This window comes from Amborella trichopoda, chromosome 13 (genome assembly GCF_054954075.1).
Source record: "Amborella trichopoda isolate Santa Cruz 75 chromosome 13, AtrichopodaSantaCruz75HAP2 v2.0, whole genome shotgun sequence".
Classification (NCBI taxonomy): domain Eukaryota; kingdom Viridiplantae; phylum Streptophyta; class Magnoliopsida; order Amborellales; family Amborellaceae; genus Amborella; species Amborella trichopoda.
The window spans coordinates 10,756,668-10,779,056 of NC_142348.1; the positions used below are offsets into that span (position 1 = coordinate 10,756,668).

Genomic DNA, 22,389 nt, shown 5'->3' on the forward strand with positions numbered 1-22,389 from the left:
ATGTTGGCTCTTTATTTTCGGTTATCAAAGCATGCAAAGTATTTGGATCCACATAATCTTTGTGCCACTCAAGTGCACGAGTTTTTCTAATAGAGCGCCTATGCGCCAAAGGCACAACTTCATCATGATGGCTATGTGGTTCTTCATCTTGACTTCCTAGTTATTCATGTTCTTCACCATGATTAATGGGTATATTTTCAAAAGGCATAATTGCATTTGGTGGAAGTGTTTCGAGGTTGCCTTGAAATTCTTGACTCTCTTGTTGCACTTCTTGACCATTGTCATTTATCATCATGCCCTTTGCCAATACCTTGGATTCACCAAAATACACATCACAACTAGTGACTATTTTTTGAGTACTTGGATCCATAGCTAGTACCCCTTCACACCCTTGCTATAACCCATAAAGATGCACATCTTTGATCTTGGATCTAATTTGTTCCTTTGACAACTTGGAATAAGTGCATAGGCATCACAACAAAAAAAATTTAAATCAGAGAAGTCACTTGGGGTTCTATACCATACCTCATTAGGAGTTTTGCTTCCCAATGCTACCAAAGGTGATCGGTTGATAAGATAACAAGTCATTGATTCTAGGCTGGCATTGCTTAACATGCACCTCGTACGCTCCATCAAAGTGCGAGTCATCCTCTTGGTGACACCATTTTGTTGAGGATTGTAGGCATTTGTGTAATGCCTAGTAACTCCCTCGGGCTTGCAAAAATTTTCAAACTATTTTGATACAAACTCTCCACCATTATCAGTCCGAAGAACTTTGATGTGATGCCCTATAGATTTTTCAACTTCGGCTTTAAAATTCTTGAATGCACAAAACACATCACTTTTGAACTTGAGAGTTTTGATCCATAACTTTCTTGAGAAGTTATCAACAAATGAAACAAAATATATTGCACTGCCATAAGATGTAGTTGGTGAAGAACCCCATACATTCGAGTGAATGTAATCAAGTTTGCATTTGCTTGTATGCTTCCCAGCTAAAGGTTGTTTCTGTTGTTTCTCATCGACACAATACTCACAAAATTTGGATCCATCAATTTTAAGTATAGGAATAAAATTCATTTTCATCAAGACCTTCATACCCTTATCACTCATATGCCCCAATCTTCTATGCCATAGGCGAAATGGAACTTTATCACCTTCAACTACAGAATTTACTTCATCATTTATTATTGTGCTTTTCAATAACTTGTACAAGCTCCCAACTATGACTCCTTTCATCACAATTAGAGCTCCTTTTGATACATGGATTACTCCACCTTCATTGGTGAATTTATAACCTTTTGAATCTAGATAAGAGAGAGAAATCAAGCTCTTTTTTAGTTCCGGTACATGCCTAACATCCTTAATTGCTCGAATAGTTCTATCAAACATCCTTAGGTGAACCGAACCCATTTCAACCACATTGCTAGTGAAATTATTACCCATGGATACCAATCCACCTTCACATGACTCATATGAGTCAAACCATGATTTATGGGGGCACATGTGATTGGTGGCTTCACTATTAAGTATCCAATTTTGATAGAATATTGAATTATATGTCACCATCAATACTTCATCTTCAATGAACCCAGATGTAGACTCTTCAACTTGATTTGCTTCATTCTTGGATTCACTTGGTTTTTCACCTCCCGCATTAGAAGCTTTGGAAGAATTCATCTCATTTCTTTTAAAACAATTATTCCTTATATGATCGGGCTTCCTACAATGCCAACGCACCTTCTTGTTATTTGACCCTCTAGATTTTAATCAAAATCTTTAATTACTTCTTGAATGATTCCCTGATGAATCACCCCGTTCATTCGATCGACTTCTTGCCACGAGAACTTCCATATTCGATTCTACCAAACTTCCCAAAGATGCTTTTTTTCGAAATTCATTGGCAAGTAAAGCACTACAAACCGAGCCCCGATCAAGGAAATCCTCTTTACTACAACTCAATGTAGTAACAAGGTTATCATAAGATTCCGTCGATGAACAAAGTAAGGTGATCTCCTTATTTTCATCGTTCATTCTCGTACCAATACTCTCAAGTTGACAAATGATGTTATTAAACTCATTCAAGTGTTGCGACACATTTGCACGTTTTTTTATTCTCAAGGAATACAATTTTCTTTTTAAGAAAATTCCGTTTGTGAGAGGTTTTGTTTGATACAAATTTTTCAATTTTTTCCACAAATCTTTTGCTGTCTTTTCGCTAACAATATTAAACAAAACTTCATTCGCTAAACACAAGCGAATAGTAGCTCGTGCCTTTATATCGAGTTCGTCCCAATCATCATCAGTCATATTTACTAGTTTCTTATATTTTCCATGTAATGTTTTGTGTTGCTCTTAATGTACTAATAAATCTTGCATTTGTAATTTCCAGATTTCAAACTTATCTTTCCCATTAAACTTCTTCACCTCGAACTTGTGAGATGCCATTTTTTCAAAAATATTACCACTAATTCCTTGAGCTTTGATGCAAGTCGTTGTAAAATCAGGATAACCCAATCACTCCTTTGAGTAAATCGGGATATCTCAAATCCCACTAGATGTGGTGAGCACTACACCACAATGATTTCAACATTCAAATAACATGCTTAAGATACAATAACAAGTGCAATATAATTGGGAAAATATAAAAACAATAAAACAAGCAATATGAGAAATCTTCAAAGCACAGCATAAATGAAAAGTAGAGAATGACACACATATATACATGGTTTATCCAAGATGGGCTACATCTACAGGCAAGACGACAAATATGCATTCACTATTAAGAGGAAAAATTTACAAGATTGGGGTTATGTAGAGTCACCTCATACAATCTCAATAACAGCTCAAATAAAAAAACTTCCTACCACAAAACCACCTACAATCAACTCTTTCTTCGATTCACCGCAGCCGCGAAGAAATGCTGACAACAACGGTTCAAGATGAGCCCAAATGGTGGCGCAAGGGTTCTATTGCAAAAAACCCCAAATTTTTCCCCCAATCTCTTTCAGTTTTCGCCCTTTTTTTTCTCCTTTTTCTCAGGTCCGCGGGCTTCTTTTTTTCACTCGCACGTCTCTCTTTCTCTCTCTCTCTCTCTCTCTCTCTCTCTCTCTCTACAAAGCCTTTTAAGGGCCTCCACTTTAAAAGGCATATTTAGGTGATCAAAATGCCCTTTATAAAAAAAGGGAAATACCACGGGGGTGGTGATTTGGCGTTACGCCCCAACATTGCTAAATTGTTGTAAGATATATAATATTTTGAACTTAAATTTATTTTTTTCTCCATGGAAAAGTATACAAAGAGACAATTTACTTTTGATACAAAGAGGTCACAATCATTCAAGTCCATCAAATATCAAATTGGTTGGTTACAAAAGTGTCATTAACTAGACCCAAAGTTCAAAAAAAAAAAATCTTGAACTTTGTGATACACCTAAGCCATCCAATTTGACATCTAATGACTAGTACCAATTGTAACCTCCTTGTACCAAAGATAAATGGCCTCATACTATACAATCCCTATATATACATCTTGATGTCGAGATGATCAATTTGATTTATTTTTTGTTGGAAATGGTGGCATTTTAGGCCAATTTATTCAAGATATCTAATTATTAGGGGCATAAATATATTAGTTAATAATGTCATGGTATTGACATGGAAAAATCATATATAGATGTGAATATTATTAGGTATTTTGTGGCCTAATTAATTGTGATGGAAGTTTTAACAACAACTTGTCAAAGCTCCCAATGGATTTAAAGGTGAATAAAGATAGGAGTTGCAATTTGGATTTCAACTGGGACACAGGTGGTGCTAACACCATGAATAAAGATAGGAGTTACAATTTGGATTTCAACTGGGGCACAGGTGGTGCTACCACTATGAATAAAGATAGGAGTTACAATTTGGATTTCAACTAGGGCACAGGTGGTGTTAACACCATGACTCCAACCCCATTCTATTCTAACTCATTTAAAAAAAAATGGGTAGGGACTCGTCATCCCCACTGAATTACCCAAAACAAACTCCTATAGGCCGCACTAAGCACATATCCAGATCTAGAGAGGGCTTTGTGAAGTTTAAGCAGCTTAAAGCCGAGGGACATGTCATCTCTATGGGCAATGATTATAAGTTTGATATATTGGACATTGACACTTATAAATTAGTCATCTCAAATGAGAATTTATTGTTACTTTCTGACACTCTTTATGCTCATTCTATGCGTTGTAACTTGATTTTACTAAGAAGACTTAATGCCAAGGGAATGGGATTTGGGGTTGGCTAGTTAAAGTTTCAACGGAACATCCCACCCTTCATTCCCATTGTTAACATTTCTAACATCAAAACTAAGTTTCTTCGAATATTTTAGAGGTGCAACTTAATTCTATATTTTAAGGTGTAAACCTCGTATTTGTATAAACTTTATATAGAAAGCCCGAATTTTGAATTTTGTGGGGATTGGCTTAGTGGTATTGTCATGGCCCACACATGACTGATAATCCAATGCTCCAACACTTTTGTTAGACGGTGGAAATGGACTATATCTATGGTTCCACAAAGTGTAGGTTTATCTCAACCAAATTTTTTTAGAAGTCCATAACACAACAGTGCCACTTTGTTACAGTTTACTAACTTTAATGGGTGTTATAATGGCAAAATGATGTTTAACCAAAATACAAAAAGATGGAACAACAGAAAATTGTTTCATGCGAGCTGGACTATATGACTATGTATAAGGTCCAAAAAGTGTAAATTATCCATTTTAAAGATGGATGCAAGTAGGTGTTTCATGTAAAAACAATAGAAATTAATGGTCAAAATATTTTTTTATTAGAATTATTATTTTTAGTTTTTAAAATTTATTTATTTATTCATATTCATGATCTCATTTTGGAGATTACATGTCTTTAAAAATCAAGTCAAAAATTCATCTAAAAAATAGATTTATTAATAGGCCCGCATTTCTACATATGCGAGCTTAGGCCGCATAAAAACCAGGTCCATAACAGAAAGGGCTTTAATCCGTTATTGCAGTCCTTCATGTTACCTTATATAATAAGGCAGGAGGGTTACTTTTTCTAAGAGCCGTTATTTTCATCATAACAGTCGTTTTCTAGAAGCGATGGTCTAAGAAGATCATTTGACCATGAGAGAGAACCACTTGAAGACCAGTAGGCTTTGGTTGGGGAAAATAGTATATGCTATCTATGATATTTCACTTTCTTCTATTGCTTGTTTATGGACTAGGTCAGCCCTGGCCCTGACCTAGCGCTTGTTGAAATACGCCTGGTTAGGCTTAGTTTTGGCACCATTAGGGCTGATCTAGATAGGCCAACAACAAATGAAAAAACAGAAAAAGAAAAAACAAGAACAAAAAAAAAGAGCTTGGCTAAACCAAACCGGGCCAGCACTGGCATAGCACATCCAATTTCTTGTTTGTCTTCGCGTCTACGTGCGCTAGCATACACTATGTTTTCTTCACAACTAATGTGCTCAGCAAACTATATCTTGAAAGTAAGAAGCAACGGCTAGCGCAAAAGCCATTGTGCTAATGACTAAACTCATTGGGGCTTTGTTCGTTGGCTACACAGGGTTGAGCCACTCCTGGGGCTAAAGTTTGTGGCCAAGTCCCTGCTTTATTTAGTACTGGACCGATTGGATGGGCTGCCGAGCCCATTGCAAGCCCTATTCAAGGTGTTATTATGACAAAAATAAAAATAAAAAAATAAATAAACAAGAAAAGAAGAAATAGAATATGTGCACGCCGTACGGCAGTAGTCGCTAATTTTCAAATGGAAGACTTCAACAGGCTGTTAGCCGCGCGCCTATTCAAAACCACTCGTTTAAGAAGACGACGCTTTCAAATTTTTAAAAACAAAGGACAAAATTGACCTCAGTTTAAGATAAATACCATAAAGGTCCCAACATCTTTTAAAAATGAAAACGGGAAAAGTTTAGGCGAGTGTGACGCTGACACCCTATGGGACACTCCCCCCCTCTCTCTCTCTCTCTCTCTCTCTCTCTCTCTCTCTCTTTCTCTCTCAAAAGAAAAAATAGTTTAGTTTAAAATGTGCGGATAGAGAATAATAATTATATATAACACTAATTAACACATTTATCTATTTATAGAGAACATTAATTAACGCATCTCTCATTAAAACATTAGTTGGGTGTGCGGTCTTTTACTGGGGCACACATAAAAAATAAAATATATTTTTGAAAAACTATAAAAAATATATCTTAATTTTCTTCTAATTGAAAAAACACCTTCAATTTTCATAAATTTATTCTATACCATTTTTTCTCAATTTTGACATTTTTTTTTTTACCATAATAGCTTTCATGGTAGTCGTATTACCGTAATGACTATAGCATTAGGGTACTTTAAGTATGGTAATGACCAGGCTAAGCATTATGGTACTTCAAAAACTGTAATGCTCAGTGAATCTCTTTCTCCCTCATTTACTACATCATTTTAGAAATTTAAGCATTATGATCTTTAAAGTACCGTAATGCTTAGCCTGGTCATTACGGTACTTAAAATACCATAATACTTAGCTTTGTTATTACGGTATTGTAATACGACTACTGTGAATGATATTTTGATAAAAAAATAACCAAAATTGAGGAAAAATGATGTGGATAAGGTTTATGAAAGTTGAGGGTTTTTGTCCAATTAGATAAAACTTAAGATATAATTTTTATAATGTCCCTAATGATTCTATATGACCCTCCCCCATCCATGTGTGTAGGACCCCAAAAGATTACCATTAAAGTTGGCATGAATTTCTAGAAAAGTTATCACATGGGTGTAAGACTTGACTTTTCCATAGATCCGTATCAAATTTAATGGTGATCATTTAGGATCCTACACACATGGGTGGGGGAGAGTCATGTAGGATCATTTCTCTTTTTATAATGTCCCTATATTTTTTTATAAAATAAAATAACCAATATATCCTTGTAACTTATAAGGGTATTGTAGATATTTTTATTTTACCAAAGGTATTTTTATTTTATTTTTTACAACTGGCTCAAGATGCCTACATTTCATGTAAATATGATTTATAAAAAAATTAATAATAAAATAATATTTAACATAAAATTATTGTTGAAGCTATCTCAACGATTTATTCAGATTGGATCAGAGTGAGATGGGGCATACATAATTTTTGTTTACCAAAGATCATTAAAAAAAAAAATCCTTTTTATACATATTCATGGAAGTGAGTCCACAACTCACAAGAGCGTCCTACCAAGTCATCACACTTAAAGAGTTCTTTACTTAATGCGAACATATCTTTCACAAAATTAAAAAGGAAAAAGTTTTTTTAGAGTAAGACTCTAATGAAATAGAGCCCGCCTAAAAATTTTTACTAGAAGAGATTGTTTTGATGCCCAAATATTCTCGAATTGATCATCTCGACATCAAGATGTATGAACATAAGAAAAAAATGGATTTCAAATTTAAAAAATAGTACATCTTGCAATGCATTTTATGATCGTTAATGTTCAATATTTTTAAATTTTCACATATCAGCTCGATCAGTATTATTTTGAAGCTTTAAATTTTATAATTACATATTAAAATATATTTTAGGCTATCACAAAGATTTTTAATATTGAAACCACATTTCTCAATACTATTTGAAGTGTGCGCTTTACGTTGATCGTTTAGGGTTGGCTTTATATAGAAGATTAGAGCATTATTGTCTTTCTCCTCTGATATTTAAATTTTGACTTACGCCCGTGGGCCCATATACCTGCCGCTGCTTCTCCTTCTGCTTCCCCCAAACCAATGCCCCCCCTCTCTCTCTCTTTTGAATATTCTCTGTCTCTCTCTCTCTACACAAGAGGGACTGTTGCCTAGGGAGGGACTCGAGCGAACATCCTTCTCTTGTTTAAATCCACCTCCTTACAGGTACCATATTATTTTCAGTCGATTCTTCTATTTATCAGTAATTTTCTCACTGTTGATTTAATATGAGTTTTTGGTTATTGCAGCCTTTTTTTTGTTTGAATTTTTAGGTCTCTGGTTTTCATCTTGGATTCTACGGCCGTTTTAGGCGCTTTCCATGCCTTATTTTTGTTGGTTTTGATTCTTTTACGTAATTGTGGCAGGATCTGTATTATTTCCTGCAGGAACTACTGTTTTTTATTTAAAATTATTTCGTGGACATTCAGTGCGGTGGAATTACAGGTAAAATATTTAGAATGTGATGTTATGATTCATGATGGCTTAAATTGAATTACATTTATCAGGAATTTACTAAATCGGTATTGATACTGTAATGGTTTTGAGTCATGAAGTATGACCCTTCATAGTCGGTTGTAAGTTAACAGCAGTTAGAGTGGATTTTTTTTCCCCCTTTTTGTCAATTTTTTGATGATGTGATGTGTTCAAATGATAATTTATCATTTTGTTTGGAACATTTTTATAAGTCGTTCATAGTGACCGAGTAATTTTAGAGGATTAATTTTTACTTCTGATTTCTAAACTTGGAATGTGATCGAGTTCTGAAGTTTTGCAATAGGTTTATGGACTGTAAAGCTTAAGAGATTAGAGTAAAATGTCACATATTATCTTTTTGAATATGTGGCATGGCATCGGCAAAAGCCTATTTCTTTATATGTTTTTTACTGCATAAAAATTTGCCCAAATGCAAGGGGTTGTGAACTAGAGTTCTGATGGATGAGAACAATTGCGAGGTTTTCTTTAAAGGACTTAGTGTCCCAAATTTCTACTAGAATTTTGCTTGCATAAAATTGGTAGTCATGAATGATCTTGTATTCTTTACCTCCCACATTGGACTTCTTCTTTCCTATCTTGAATAATGGGGACCCTGACATGATAAATCACTATTTTTTGCATGATAATTGTTGATAGGTCTAAACTCTAACTATGCATGCCTATTCCCAGTTTCTTGTATTACAAATAAACCCATAAACCCCCATTGTGTTGCTTCCTAGACGGTGTGATATTTCCTATACTTAAAACATACAAAATAAAAGAGTTAACCGACTTTTTCCTCTCTTTTCTATTCAATAAAAAACAATAGTTTCAATGGGTTCTCGTTTTAAAATGTGTACATTATTTGTAAGTCTGGTTTGAAGTAAATCAAGGTTGGTTTATGCAAAAAAATTCTTATTCTCATGTGGCAGCAGAATGATTGATTGGGAGCTGAAGACATGTTGCAGTCATGAGCAGGTCGCATTCCTGGCAACTATTGGTGTTTTCACTGTGGTTATTCTAGCGGTATGTTGCAACCCTTGGTTAGCTTTTCGTTATTGAAATTATCTAACTAGATAAAAAATGGGTTAACACATTTTAATTTTAGCATAGGTAACATGGCATTTTGAAAAGAAATAGTTCTTTGGAATGAATTCTTTCTTTTTTGTAAAACAATGTAATGTTGAAAGAAAAAGAACACTAAAAGCATATCTATATATTGGCTCTCTCCTAGTTGAATGATATAGTTCTCACAACTCTTAGTTTGTAAAATCAACAATTGGGAACATCTATTACTGTTGATAGGGAATGTCTATCAGTGCAGTTTACCATTTTCACCTTTTCTTGATTTGATTGTTAAGTTACTGCTTGACATAAAAAACAACTTGCAAAATTATGCCTAACTAGAATCCCATTCTTTTGGTAAGCTATGAAAATCTATCCACAGGATTTGGGGTGGATGAGACCTTAATGGCTTCACCATTTGATGGTTACAAGGGAATAGTGTCTTGGTCTTTTTATCGTTGTTGTGCTGCTCATTCCAAAACCTTGCACCCAATTGTTTTTCCCCATATATATTGTTTAATTTAAATGCACTAATTTTTTGAAGAAACTTTCTCATCATCTTTGGTTACTGCACTACTCAGTGAACTAATAGTTATCTCCTTAGTGGAAATGGTGGTGTTCTATAATTTATATTACTTACAAGCCTTGAGTATGCTAATAATGTCCCTATAGATTTTTTCTTTATAAATTTTGTGTACTCTGTAAACTACCTAAATTTGATATGTAGGCTGAGGTATGCAGCTGTACTTGGGAACCATTGGTGTTTCCTAATCTAATCACTGAATCTCTCTGTAGTTGCCAAATTCAAAGCCTGCTGCTAGAAAAATTAACATGACTAAGTACTTAGTCTTTCTTTGACTGCCTCTTTCCTTTTCATGTTTATTTTTAGCAAATATTGGGTCTCTTCCAAATTTTGGCTAACATGTTGGATCCTTACAGCTTTGGAGGACTATATTGCTGACACCATTCAAGCTTATCACTGTGTTTCTTCATGAAACAAGCCATGCTCTTGCTTGCAAATTGACCTGTGGAGATGTAAGATGCCAAGCCTGATTCACAACATTCTTTTGTTCTTTATTGATATGAATCAAGAATAATTGTGCTCCATGCCATACGTTTCTTCTGGGATGGAAATGTTAATTTTGATCGCTGTTATATGTTTTTACGTTTAACAAATGCTTACATTGATCATATTGTGCATAGTGCTTATGTTTTATAATGATTGATAGTTTAAGTGCAAACAATGTTTGAAAATCTTATTCAGCATTCCAAGGCTTTAGGTTTAGGAAAAAAAGAGTAAAACCTTGGCTGTTGTGCTGTCGTTTCTTTCACTGGGTATAATATGTAACTTTAGCCATGCAATCGTTACAAATGGGTGAGGCTGCAAAGCTTTTTTCTCCTCCCACTTAAGTGGAATATGTTAAGGAATCATATTTCTTTAGGAGTTCCAGTACAGGATGCATGCAAATGTGATAACTAGTGAACTTGCATCTGATAAAATTGAGGCATTGGCATGTATTGCTATGAATGGAGAAGTTCAATGGATGTATAACCTCATATGGCTGTACACTTGGATATGCAGCGAGTATGTGTGGAAAGCTCTATAGGGTTTCGTAATTCATGAGGTGCAACTACGCATGCCAGTCTACATTTTGCATGAAAAACAAGCTAGTGCTTCTGACCTGGAGCTTCATAGTTCAATGCTTATTTATGTGAATCCAATTTTATTGAATTTCATTTGTGAAAGTCTATAGATAGGCAGGTAGAAGTCTGAGCTCACTACATTATTCTTCACATCCATCATGATATGCACATTAATGCAACTACCTGGTCTTGTGCATCATAAGGGGCATTTATGGTCTCTTTTAGTGCTATATTTCGTATTTTCTTCTATGTTTTTAGTTTCTAGCATAATTTTATTGTGGTGGTTGTTGCAAAGTGAGAATCTGAATTTGAGGGTTTAATATTTTCTGAACTATGGCAATTTACTGTGGAAATTTGAAACACCGTGTAGTTGTAACCTAAACCAAATTCTATTAAGGCTCAAAGAAGAGAGCTTAAGAAGAGTTTGTGTTTGCGAGGCAGCATGGGAGAGGACTAACTTAGGGAACACATTGTAAGAACATACCTCAATAACATAGGTATAAATAAATGTGTTTAACTCTTGTTGTTAGAAATTATTGCCTTTCTAGGGTAGAGTTTCCATGGGTTAGCCTTTTCTTTGCTTGTGAAAATCACCTTCTCCTTAAAGAAAGTAGTTCTTGCATGGCCATAAGCTTCAGTTTCTCTGATAAACTCATCTTTTCAGAAAGTGACTTCAAATTGTTTCCCTTCTAGTTAAAATGGTTGATCCGTCCTAGTTGGATCTTTGATTACTTCGTCTCCTTCCTCTTGGAATTCTGGATAGCTTGTATTTGTGTACAACTTCATTCTGGTTATTTTCTAAATGTGCATTACGATTCGTAGATTATATTCATCTTGTCAATGATTATGCCATTATTTAAGTGTCCAATGCTTTTTTTCTACAACTTTTTTATAATGTAAACATGGGAGGTGCAACCCTTATTTGCATTGGGTGAAACATTCCCTAAAAGAGTTCTTTCACTAACTCTAGTGTGCTCTTAGTCCATATAATTTGGGCCTCATTTGCATTATTGAATTGGCCAATGCTTTGGTTACACGCAAGCATTGTCCTCAAATTTTAGATCCCTTTGGGCACGTTTGTTTTTCTGAAAGATATCTTCTGGAAAGTTGAATTTTTTTAACTCTTTTGGAAAGTTGAATATTTTGTTCTGGACGGTTTAAATAAGTTTCGAGTACTGTATTTGATAACCTGCTAGAATGTTAACAAACTTCTCGGTACTGTGTTTCATATATATATATATATATATATATATATATATATATATATATATATATATATATATATATATATATATATATATATATATATATATATAAGAAAACTCTTCCCAACATCTATAGGCAAAAATGAACAGTGATTTCGCCTACCCTCATCACCGTCCAAATTTTATTGTACGATCACAGTTGTTCGGTAGTGTTTCCATTGTCATTTGGTTTTTTAAAATACAAATTATTTAAAATTTGAAGCGTGTGTACATCTTAGTGAGGAGCACCTAATAAAAATATGAAAAAAATAATTTGCAAAATATAAATTGATCAAAATACCCCCGAAAATTTATGGGGGTATTTTGGTCAATTTATATTTTACGAATTATTTTTTTCATATTTTTATTAGGTGCGCCTCACTAAGATGTACACACGCTCCAAATTTCAAATCATTCCAATTAGTAAAAAATAAAATAAAAATTGAAACACTACTGGACAACTATCACCGCACGATGAAGTTTGGATGGTGATGAGGATAGGCGAAATCACTGTTCTTTTTTGCTTATAGGTGTTTTGTAGTATCTTTCATATATATATATATATATATATATATATATATATATATATATATATATATATATATATATTAACAATATAAAAATAAATGTATAATATATATAACATAATATAATATATATCAACAAAAACGTTCTGAAAGATTAAGTTCCTGTCCTCCCCCCCCTCCTTAGGAACTTATTAGAATAGGAACTTTTGTTGAAACATTAGTTTTTGAACTTTTATGGAAAGTGTGAAACAAACGCAACACTTTTTAAAAATCTGAAAGAATACTTTCTGAAAAACAAACACGCCCTTAGAGATTGTGAAAATGAAACCGATTTTTCCAATTGGCAATGGTCCCAAAGGATGCATGACATCAAGGTGGAAATTTGCTGATTGAAGTTTGTGGTAACACTAATAGTTGACTTCTTATGGGTTGTTTGGCTCCATGCGTAAACAAAACCAAGTTTTGTATCATAACTTTATTGTGCCAAACCTTGGTTATGTTAAAACATGATTGTTTGCTACTATTACTACTACTGCACTACTGCTACTGCTGCTGCTACTGCTTCTACTAGTGCTGCTGCCACTGCTACTACACTACTGCTCCTACTGCTGCTACTGCTACTACTGTTGTTGCTATTGCTACTGTTGCTACTGCTGCTGCTACTACTACTACTACTAATAATAATAATAATAATAATAATAATAATAACAACAAAGACAACATTAACAACAACAACAACAACAATAAAAACAACTACTACTACTGTTAATGTTATTACTATTGCTACTACTACTACTATTAACAATTATAACAACTACAACGATAACAACAATAACAACACTACTACCAATACTACTACCAATACTACTCGAACAAAATGAGAAACTAAAAACACTAAGAATAATTTGAAAGTTTGAGAAACTAAAAACACTAAGAGAATAATTTGAAAGTTTAACCCATCCAAAAGAAAATAAAGAATTTTATGGCTTCTACGAAATCATGAAAAAGCCAATAAAACAAGAAAAAAGCAAAACAAAATCTCATTAAGTGAATTGAAACACGAAATAAATGAAACAGCCTATATAATAGAGACATAATTGTGTTATCATGTGTTTTTATAAATTTTATAATTTTTTGAACTTCTTTATATTTGTTGCCCACATATGAACTGATGTGCCTGCATTGCAGCCACATTGAGCCTCATGGTGCATTGGACCCCCCTGGCGCCTTGAGCTGCACCAGTAATTGATGATCTTAAATTGTGTCTGATAGTTTAATACAAGAGAAAGAGAGAAGGAAGCTTTGAAATTAGGGTGCGATGTAGTCATACTAGGCTATGACAACAAGGTTTAGTCTGCTCCGATCTTTCTTTAACTGTGAGCCATAAACTGATATTTGTCCGTATGGTCATCACCTAGAACCAAACTCTATGGAGATAATACCCTCAAGGTTCATAGAATACTTGCAGTCTTGTACATCCCATTTCAAATTTTCATTGCTAAGGTGTTAAATAGTTTTACTGTAAGAAGATTTGAAGAAAGTATGTTTTAGAATTTTGTTGTGAAAGTCCATCTTCATTTGATTAAGGATCATTTTCATTGTTTACCAGTTTTAAGTACATGGTGATCATTAGTATTGTTCTATACCTAAATAGAAACACATGAAGATCATTCTAGTTAGTTTATCATGTCTATTGATGACTGAGGAAAGAAGAGTAATGTCCTTTATGTCAATTATGAAATGCGGAAGATCTAGGTCTAAAATGAAATCCCAAATGATCTCATTGCAATAAAACGGGACACACACTGAGTACTTGCTGGTTTCTTTTAACATCGTGCACTTTGGTTAACATGATACAAGTTCAAGTAGAAAAATTCTGTCATTTGATAAAGATGGGACACAATTCAGGGTAAATTTTTTTCCCTCCAAAGCTCTATTGACATTTTAGGTACTAAAAAATCTTAATTTGTATTCTTGTTTCAGCTACTGATAACATAATAGGTTTGATAGGTGTCATAGTTATCAAATGCGGCAGTATACCACATTATATGGCTGTGTCAAGGTAACACAGCCCTTTCACTGCTTTTGCTCACCTAGGCAAGCATGCATGATGCGCGCACCTAGACAACACATATGTGCATCAGCGGTCGCATAGTTGCTCACCCAGGCGGGCATTGCGATAGCAAAGAAAGTCACTTGTTTAGAAACTCATTTTTTTTACCCTAAAATATGGCTTCTTGGTGATCAATTTTCAAAAAGTCGGCTGCCTGACCACCTAGGAGGCTATTTTAAAAAAATGCCTAGGCGTTCTTAAGACGGTACTTGTTAGGCGCCAAAACTAGGCGCCCGCCTAGGCGGTCGGGCGGCCGATTAGGTGGTCAATAAGGCGGTAAAAGGTGCCTGCCTAGGCGGCCCACAGGGGCTATGGCGGAATTCGTTTTTCGGGAGGGGGCAAAAAAAGTCATTTTACCCCCTTAAAAGGGGGGATAAGGGTTTGGGGGGTCATTCTTACCCCCAAAAACAAATTTAGTGAACTTTACAGAGAGACAACTTAAAAATATTAGATTTGAAGATTTTTTGAGAGATCGATTTTTTTTTCGAAATCCTCGAATATGGTCACGATATTAAAGGATATTCATTCTCAATCTTTTTGGGGCTTATAAGTGTTGTAAAAGAGGAGATTTAGGATCCCAAACATTTCAGTTTGGCCTGACTTCCAGAAGGTTGGTATATTTCAATAGTTTTCATTAGGTTTTGTATTTTTTTCCCTTAATGTCTAATGATGTTATTTTTTGCTATTTGTATTTTCCTTTGATACTTTGTCATATATATTTGATATGTTATTGTCTATTTGGAATCTTGGATTATTATTTGATTTGTGCTTTCGGCATATTAACAATATATTACATACAAAACTTATTAAATAATACAATAGGCAATTTTATATATCATAAAATGGGGGAAGGTGTGGAGGATCCAATTTTTTTTTTTTAAGAAAAAGTCACCGGTTTTTGGGATCTGGGCGCCTGCCTTAGCGCCTAGGCAGCCCGGCCCCCCCAACCACCTAGGCGGCGGCCTCGAACTTATTGAGCATGGCAGCAGTTGTGTCTGTGTTTAGAACACATTCATTATTGAGCATGGCATTCATTACTTTACTGAGCATGGCAGCAGTTGTGTCTGTGTTTAGAACACATTTTGCCCTTTCACATGTGTGCGCTAGCTAATATTTATGTGTGGGCATGCTTACTCGTTTGAGTGAATAAACGGAAATTTTGTATTTGGTGATGCTAGCACACACTCTGTTCTTGCAAATTACCCTTGTGCATATTCTTGCAACTTTATGCTTTATCTTACTTTATAAACCCAATGATTGTAAATCAATCATTTGTTATTTTACGTAAGTGACATAACATATTATGCAGGTTGAGGGGATTCAGGTCCATGCAAATGAAGGTGGTGTGACACAAACACGTGGTGGTATATACTGGGTGATCTTGCCTGCTGGATGTAATACTTCTTATCATTCTTTCCATTTCCTTTTATCATATGCATCAACATTAATTTTATTATACCCTGTTATAATACAAGTATTTTTATGTATCAAGGATTGGGTTTAGGTTAGTTTCCATACATTCCAAACTCATTCTATGCATGGGACACCATACTTAGGCAGAGTTCCGCAGCTTCCGCTGTCCACTGTTAACAGTGAATGGTGGAGATGAACTGTAGTTCTGGTAACAAACATTCACCTGGAACTATGATTTGTCTTCACCATCCATTATGAGAACAGATGGAGGGTACCCTGCATTTGTATGGTATAATATGTGCAGGATGTTTATGCTGTATCCTTACCCTTGGTAGCAACTCATGAAATTGGGGAGTAAAGAATGTAGTTTATTGACAATATTGTCAAAATTATATAAACCTGTGCTTCTTATTTCAGATCTGGGTTCGTCATTTTGGGGAATGGTATTTGTGCTGGCATCCACAAATCTTCTCACTGCAAAAATTGCAGCAGGGTGTTTTGGCGCTGCATTGGTGATTGTCCTCTTTGTTGCCAAAAATGTAAGTACCATCACAGTATGCAACTCTATTTTGGAGTTGGCCTATGTTAAAGAGTGAATCATGAAGCAAATAAATGGAGTTTATGATAACCCAAATCAAATTAACTGACCAAGTCTTGAGTCCACCAGGTCATTCTTGAGAAAAATTTCTGAAGAAATTTAAGAAAATATTTGGGAAGTTCAAGTAATTAAAAAGAGATTATAAAGCATTCAAGTAATGGAAGTTTCAAGGCTTTAAAATGCTCTGTGGGGGTGAAAGGATACCTGTAGACTCCCCAAACTATAGTTACTAGGATGAGAAACGAGTGCTGGAACCGAAAGGAGAAATGTGGCTCAAAAATTTGGGAAAATGAGAAGAAGTGAAACACTTATATAAAGCATTACGAGAACTCATTGAGAAACATGTGGAAAAATGCTTATTTGGCATGTTTGAGTATGGGAAGTGATAGAGAAGCGAGTAAACAATTGTGTCAGGAAACATTTTGAGATCGGTTTATGGAGGAAATTAGAAGTGTTAAAGACAATATACGAGTAAGACAATATACAAATGTGATATTTCACTGACTTACCGTTTCTCTATCTCTCTCTACATGCACACACATTTACTCTTACACATTGAAGGTACACAGACATACACAATGTAGTAACTCACTTTAGCTTATTATATTCTTTCTCTCTCTCTCTCTCTCTCTCTCTCTCTCGCACACACTCACTCACAAACACACACACACACTACAACTTGGTGTTTCTTGTACATATTACACGAACATGAATCTAAACTCTTATCTCATGACCTATAGGGCTTAACAAGCTTTCTAATGGTTCAAGGACCACCTCAATTCATGATCCCATTAGAAATGACTGAAATACTAAACAAATCTAAAATACCAACGAAGTCCCTTCTGAGTTTCACAAATGTTTCCTGAACGTTTCACATAAAGTTACACCATTTTATCTTTCACTTTACATGCGCTTTACATACATTTGGCAGATGCTTCACATGCCATTCTTACATGCTTTACATACTTAAAGTTAGAATCGCTTCTCATCCCACATATGCGCTTCTGCCTTCTGGTAACCATGCTTCAAACCTTTAAATGGATTTGAATAAAGGCCGGAAGTTGAAATCCCATTTGGTTTCTATAAGGGACATTATTTTGCACCACACAGACACAACCACACGTTACTGCCTATGTGCTGCTGTTGACTTGCTAACTCTTTTCTTTATATATTTTCTGGCTTCCTCTGACTTCTGGCCATTTAGTGGACACTTCGGGGACTTTGTATTGGTACGGTCTTAGCAACCTTCAAATTCTTTTCAAGTTTTGTCATTTTTTGCCCCTTTGAAATCATTTATGATTTTGGTCTTCTGTATTTTTAATTTCATAATTTTATTTTTTTACTCTTTGTACAGGTTTCATTATATTTCTTGCAATAATATGGCTTTTGCAAGAGACAACAAAGGTTCGTTTGCTTCGGTATATCATCTTGTTCATAGGTACAATACTGCAAGCTCTGATTGCTTTCTTTGTGTTTGGTAATTTACTAATATTGTTGTTTTGTTTGATGAGTTATTTTTTTAATGCATGTCCCTAATTAATATATTGGACTAGGACTTGGGCCTAGGTCTTCTTGATTGTGTTTTGTATTTCTGACATGAACTATATCATAAATCACAGGTGTAATGAACAGCTTGTTTTCAGTTTATGGTATGGGTGTTTCTGAGCTTCTATTTAATATTCCCTAGTGCTTTTGGAAGATTTGTAGAAAACGAACTTCTCTGCTCCATGTATAATAAGGTTTCCTACGTTCTAACTCCATGTTGTAAATATGGAATTCAGATATTTATGACGATTTAATATCTCGAAGGGTCCACTCCAGTGATGCGGAAAAGTTTGCTGAACTTTGCCCTTGTCCTTGCAATGGTGTTGCATGGGGGGTCATTTGGTGAGGGTCACTGTTAAAATAAACTTGCTGCTCTTGAAGAGTCTGGATACAACACACATGCACACATTGCCGAATACATTTTATCTTGGCAGATTTGAAATTATTTTGGATTGCACTGCCTGATGAAAGAAAGTTTCTTTGCAGGGGATTCATATCACTTATATTTCTTAGTGGAGCCATGTACCTTGGCCTTGTTATCTTGTCCTGAGGTATAATGGTCGTTGATATGCAGTATTTTGTGCAATTTAACAACTTATATATGGTGTCTTTTATCTTTGCTATGCATATCCTCATTAGTTGCCTATTGACTAAGAGGGGGATCTAAAAGTGTTCATCTCAGAATGAATGCAGTTTTAAGTTTTTGTCTGAAGTTCCACATGATCCCATCCATCTGATGTCCACACAGGATGGCTGGGGTGTGTCGTTCAACCAATCAAAGCCTATGAATAGTTTGACTTTGAGTGGAGGAATGACACACCTTTGCTGTCCCTTTCTGACATCTGATGGCTGAGGTAATGTGAAGTTTTCTGCAAAACCTTCACCGGATACATCTCTCCTCCTTTTTATATTGCACATTGTATACCTTTCTGAATTATACCTCCTGCAACATGTTCAAGAAAGCAATTAGAAGAAAAAGAAATCATGCTATGGACTAGAGATGTGTGTGTGCACTCATGCAGTTATGATAAAAAAGCAATTATGCATGGATGGTGTGGCCACATGGTTTGCTCGCTGAGCTACTTGAGCTAACTATTCTATATAGGACCCGGTTTCTATGCGGACAAGCGCGCATATGTAGAAATGTGGGCCTATTAATAAATCTACTTTTGAGATGGATTTTTTAGACTTAATTTTTAAGGACAAAATTTCTAACATCGAGATTATGAACATGAAAAAATAAGTAAATTTTAAAAACTAGGAATAATAATTCTTGTAAGAAAACATTTGGACCGTTAGTTTCCATTGTTTTTAGATGGAACACCTACTTGCATCCATCTTTAAGATGGATGCTTTACACTTTTTGGACCGCTTATCTATTCATGCGGTCCAGCCCTCATGAAACAATTTTCCTTCTATTTATGCATGCGCAACTGATAAACTGCATATGCAGTAGCACATAAATGTAGAGGGAAGTGTGGTGTGTGTGTGTGTGTGTGTGTGTGTGTGAGAGAGAGAGAGAGAGAGAGAGAGAGAGAGAGAGAGAGGGAGAGTTATAAACCACTAGAAAGCTCGGTTGATCACTAATCTAGGCTACTGGTGTCTATGTAACCAAGTAAGTCTCAAAGATGCAAACCTTGGAAACTAATAGGTTTTAGCATTTAGTGAAATAGAGCATTACTAGATGTCATAACTGGTGCAATGTTTCATTTGCGTGCTGCTTGTTTATTGAGTGAGTTAGGTTTTTATGGATTTATAATTCGAAAAGGGTACTGAACTTAACCATATGAAGTAATTGATGGATATTACAGGCTCTTTGGGAAGTAATTGATGGATTTTACAGGCTCTTTGGGAGTTCGGTTATCTGATCTTTTTAGCATTGGTGCCTTCAGCCTATGTATCATTGTACAAACATTATTTGTACTTTATGATTATTTAGATCCAACACTCACTGTAAAAGCAATTGCATTGTTATATTCTTTTTGCCATTCCATGGAAGACAACAGTTAGCCTTTTCTGTTTTTTCAACTTGGTGTTCATGTCTATTGCTTTTTTGGTTTTTGACAAGTAGTCCATATGACTGAAGGTACAGAGCAAGGCAGAAATATCAATACCTTTAAAGTTTTTATTCGGATAGGAAAGATGGAAGAAGGGAAAGGGAGAATGATAAAACCAAAGTGGCGTTTCTGCTAATGACCATCTCATTCCTTAGATGGTCAAGAAACATCAAGATTTTTCTATGGTGTGTTGGTGGAAAATGCCCAAAGTTTTCCAAAATTCCAGTTGGGGAGAATTTTTTTTAAAGATTTACCCTCACCACATGTTTCTAGTGTCGAATCTGGTGTCACCTGTTTAGGCATGTCATGTTTGTGGGTAATTACACATGCATGAAGTATCATCTTAATGAAACATTAAGGTGAGTGTTATAGTAGGAGAAACGTTGTTGCTTGGGCCACTCCACCCTGTGGACGTCATCAACCTTAATTTTGATGGAAGTTTCTTGAAAAACTTGGGGCTATCAGCTGTAGGTGGTGTCATAAAAATCATGAAGGTATCTTGTTAGCTTTATTTTTAGGGTCTCGTCGATTGTATACTACGGGGTTGAGATTAATGCCATCTTACATGGGTTGATGGTTGTTGAAGCAAAGCGTTGGGTACCAAGATTTTTGTTGAAGGTGATTCTTTGAATGTCATCAAATAATCCAAGTAACTTGCTCTTTGGAGTTTGCAGTATCAATGATTTTATATGTAGAAAATTGAGTCTAGATGTCTCCTTAATGCATGTGTATATGGAGGCAAATGAGGAGGCTGATTTTTTTACGAAACAAGGTGTAAGGCTTGTTCGTTATCTATTAATAGATGTCCTATTCTTTGTTGGTGTTTTTGGTTTCATGTTATAACCCTAAGTTGTAATGGCTTCTTTCTCCTAATAAAATTTTCATTTCTCAAACAAAAAAAAAAGAAAAAAAGAAGTGCTCTCTAAAGTTTTTAGATAGAAAAGGTCAGTGTTCGGCCATGGGGTTGTTCTTTTTTTCTTAATTACCCTATTATCGAAATCCTCAAAAAGCTCTTATTCTCTTTCTTTTTCTTTCTCACCCATGGACCTCTTCATCCATCTTGTTCTAGCAACCTTCCCTAAGTACTTATCTCTCTCACATCTCATGAACCTCACAAGTATGATAAAAGGGGCATCACAAATTTAATTTTTTTGATGAAATAATTAAAAAAAATAAGAAAGATTAAATTCTATAATTTGGACAATAAAAAAAAAAGTGGGGTTTAAATGTCACTTTTTGTTTAAATTTTGTAATTTGAACAATAAAAAAAGAAGTAAGGAGGGATTATTTTATTTAACTTGGGGTTGCATGGGATATTTATAGGACCAGGGAGTTATTTGGGATTATAATTTATGAGAAAGGGATATGTGTCTATTTGGCTACAATAAGCCTAATTCAATTTAACATTACGTATGAAATGTAAATTGTATTATAAAAACTTTATTAATTAAATATATAAAATGTTTGATAACACTCTAATATTTCAGGATAATATAGAATCTATTGTAATTAGAATTATGCAAGTTATTTCAGGATAATATAGAATCTATTGTAATTAGAATTATGCAAGTTATTTCAGGATAATATAGAATGTATTGTAATTAGAAGTATACAAGTTAATATATCCTGTTGAAAGAGCGAAGTTATTTCTTTTTATATTTGAATAACCTCCAAATATATTGGTACCCAAGATGAATTTTGTGGGATTCAAGCGTCTCTCTCCGTCTCTCATCCACTCATTACCGTTTTTTTGTTTCTCTCTCTCCCGCCCAACAGCCCCATGTTTCTCTCCCTCAATGGAGATCCTAAATCTTTCATACCATTGTCCGAGTTGAAGCTCTTCTTCTTCTTCTTCTACGAGAGCTTTCAGCAAAAAAAATGGCTTCGATTCCCATTCCGCCATTGAACCCAAAGACCCATTCCTCTCGAAGCTGGCATCTGCTGCTTCCAT

The 22,389-nt window shown here is 34.9% G+C and overlaps 1 protein-coding gene across 3 annotated transcripts; it reads left to right on the plus strand.

Annotated features, from left to right (window-relative positions):
• Nucleotides 1–7,677: 7,677 nt before the first annotated feature.
• Nucleotides 7,678–20,409, plus strand: LOC18432148 (peptidase M50B-like protein). 3 transcript variants are annotated; one of them, XM_006842258.4, is made up of 12 exons: nucleotides 7,678–7,923; nucleotides 8,124–8,202; nucleotides 9,168–9,258; nucleotides 10,237–10,332; nucleotides 16,135–16,219; nucleotides 16,656–16,777; nucleotides 18,041–18,065; nucleotides 18,191–18,274; nucleotides 18,456–18,485; nucleotides 18,618–18,723; nucleotides 18,868–18,932; nucleotides 20,193–20,409. In XM_006842258.4, the coding sequence occupies exons 3-11, from the start codon at nucleotides 9,169–9,171 to the stop codon at nucleotides 18,929–18,931; spliced, it is 702 nt and encodes a 233-aa protein (XP_006842321.1). In that variant the 5' UTR covers nucleotides 7,678–7,923; nucleotides 8,124–8,202; nucleotide 9,168; the 3' UTR covers nucleotide 18,932; nucleotides 20,193–20,409. The 3 variants fall into 3 exon arrangements, with proteins under 3 accessions (XP_006842321.1, XP_011622590.1, XP_020521582.1); XM_011624288.3 differs by having other exon boundaries at nucleotides 7,679–7,923; nucleotides 9,165–9,258; XM_020665923.2 differs by lacking the exon at nucleotides 8,124–8,202 and having other exon boundaries at nucleotides 7,758–7,923.
• Nucleotides 20,410–22,389: the final 1,980 nt, after the last annotated feature.

Excerpts from the sequence above, each read along its gene's own strand:
- LOC18432148 (XM_006842258.4), top strand. The coding sequence starts at position 9,169 with ATGATTGATTGGGAGCTGAAGACATGTTGCAGTCATGAGCAGGTCGCA. Across the intron at positions 9,259-10,236 it reads TCACTGTGGTTATTCTAGCG|CTTTGGAGGACTATATTGCT; the intron begins GTATGTTGCAAC and ends GGATCCTTACAG. Across the intron at positions 18,275-18,455 it reads GTATATCATCTTGTTCATAG|GTGTAATGAACAGCTTGTTT; the intron begins GTACAATACTGC and ends CATAAATCACAG.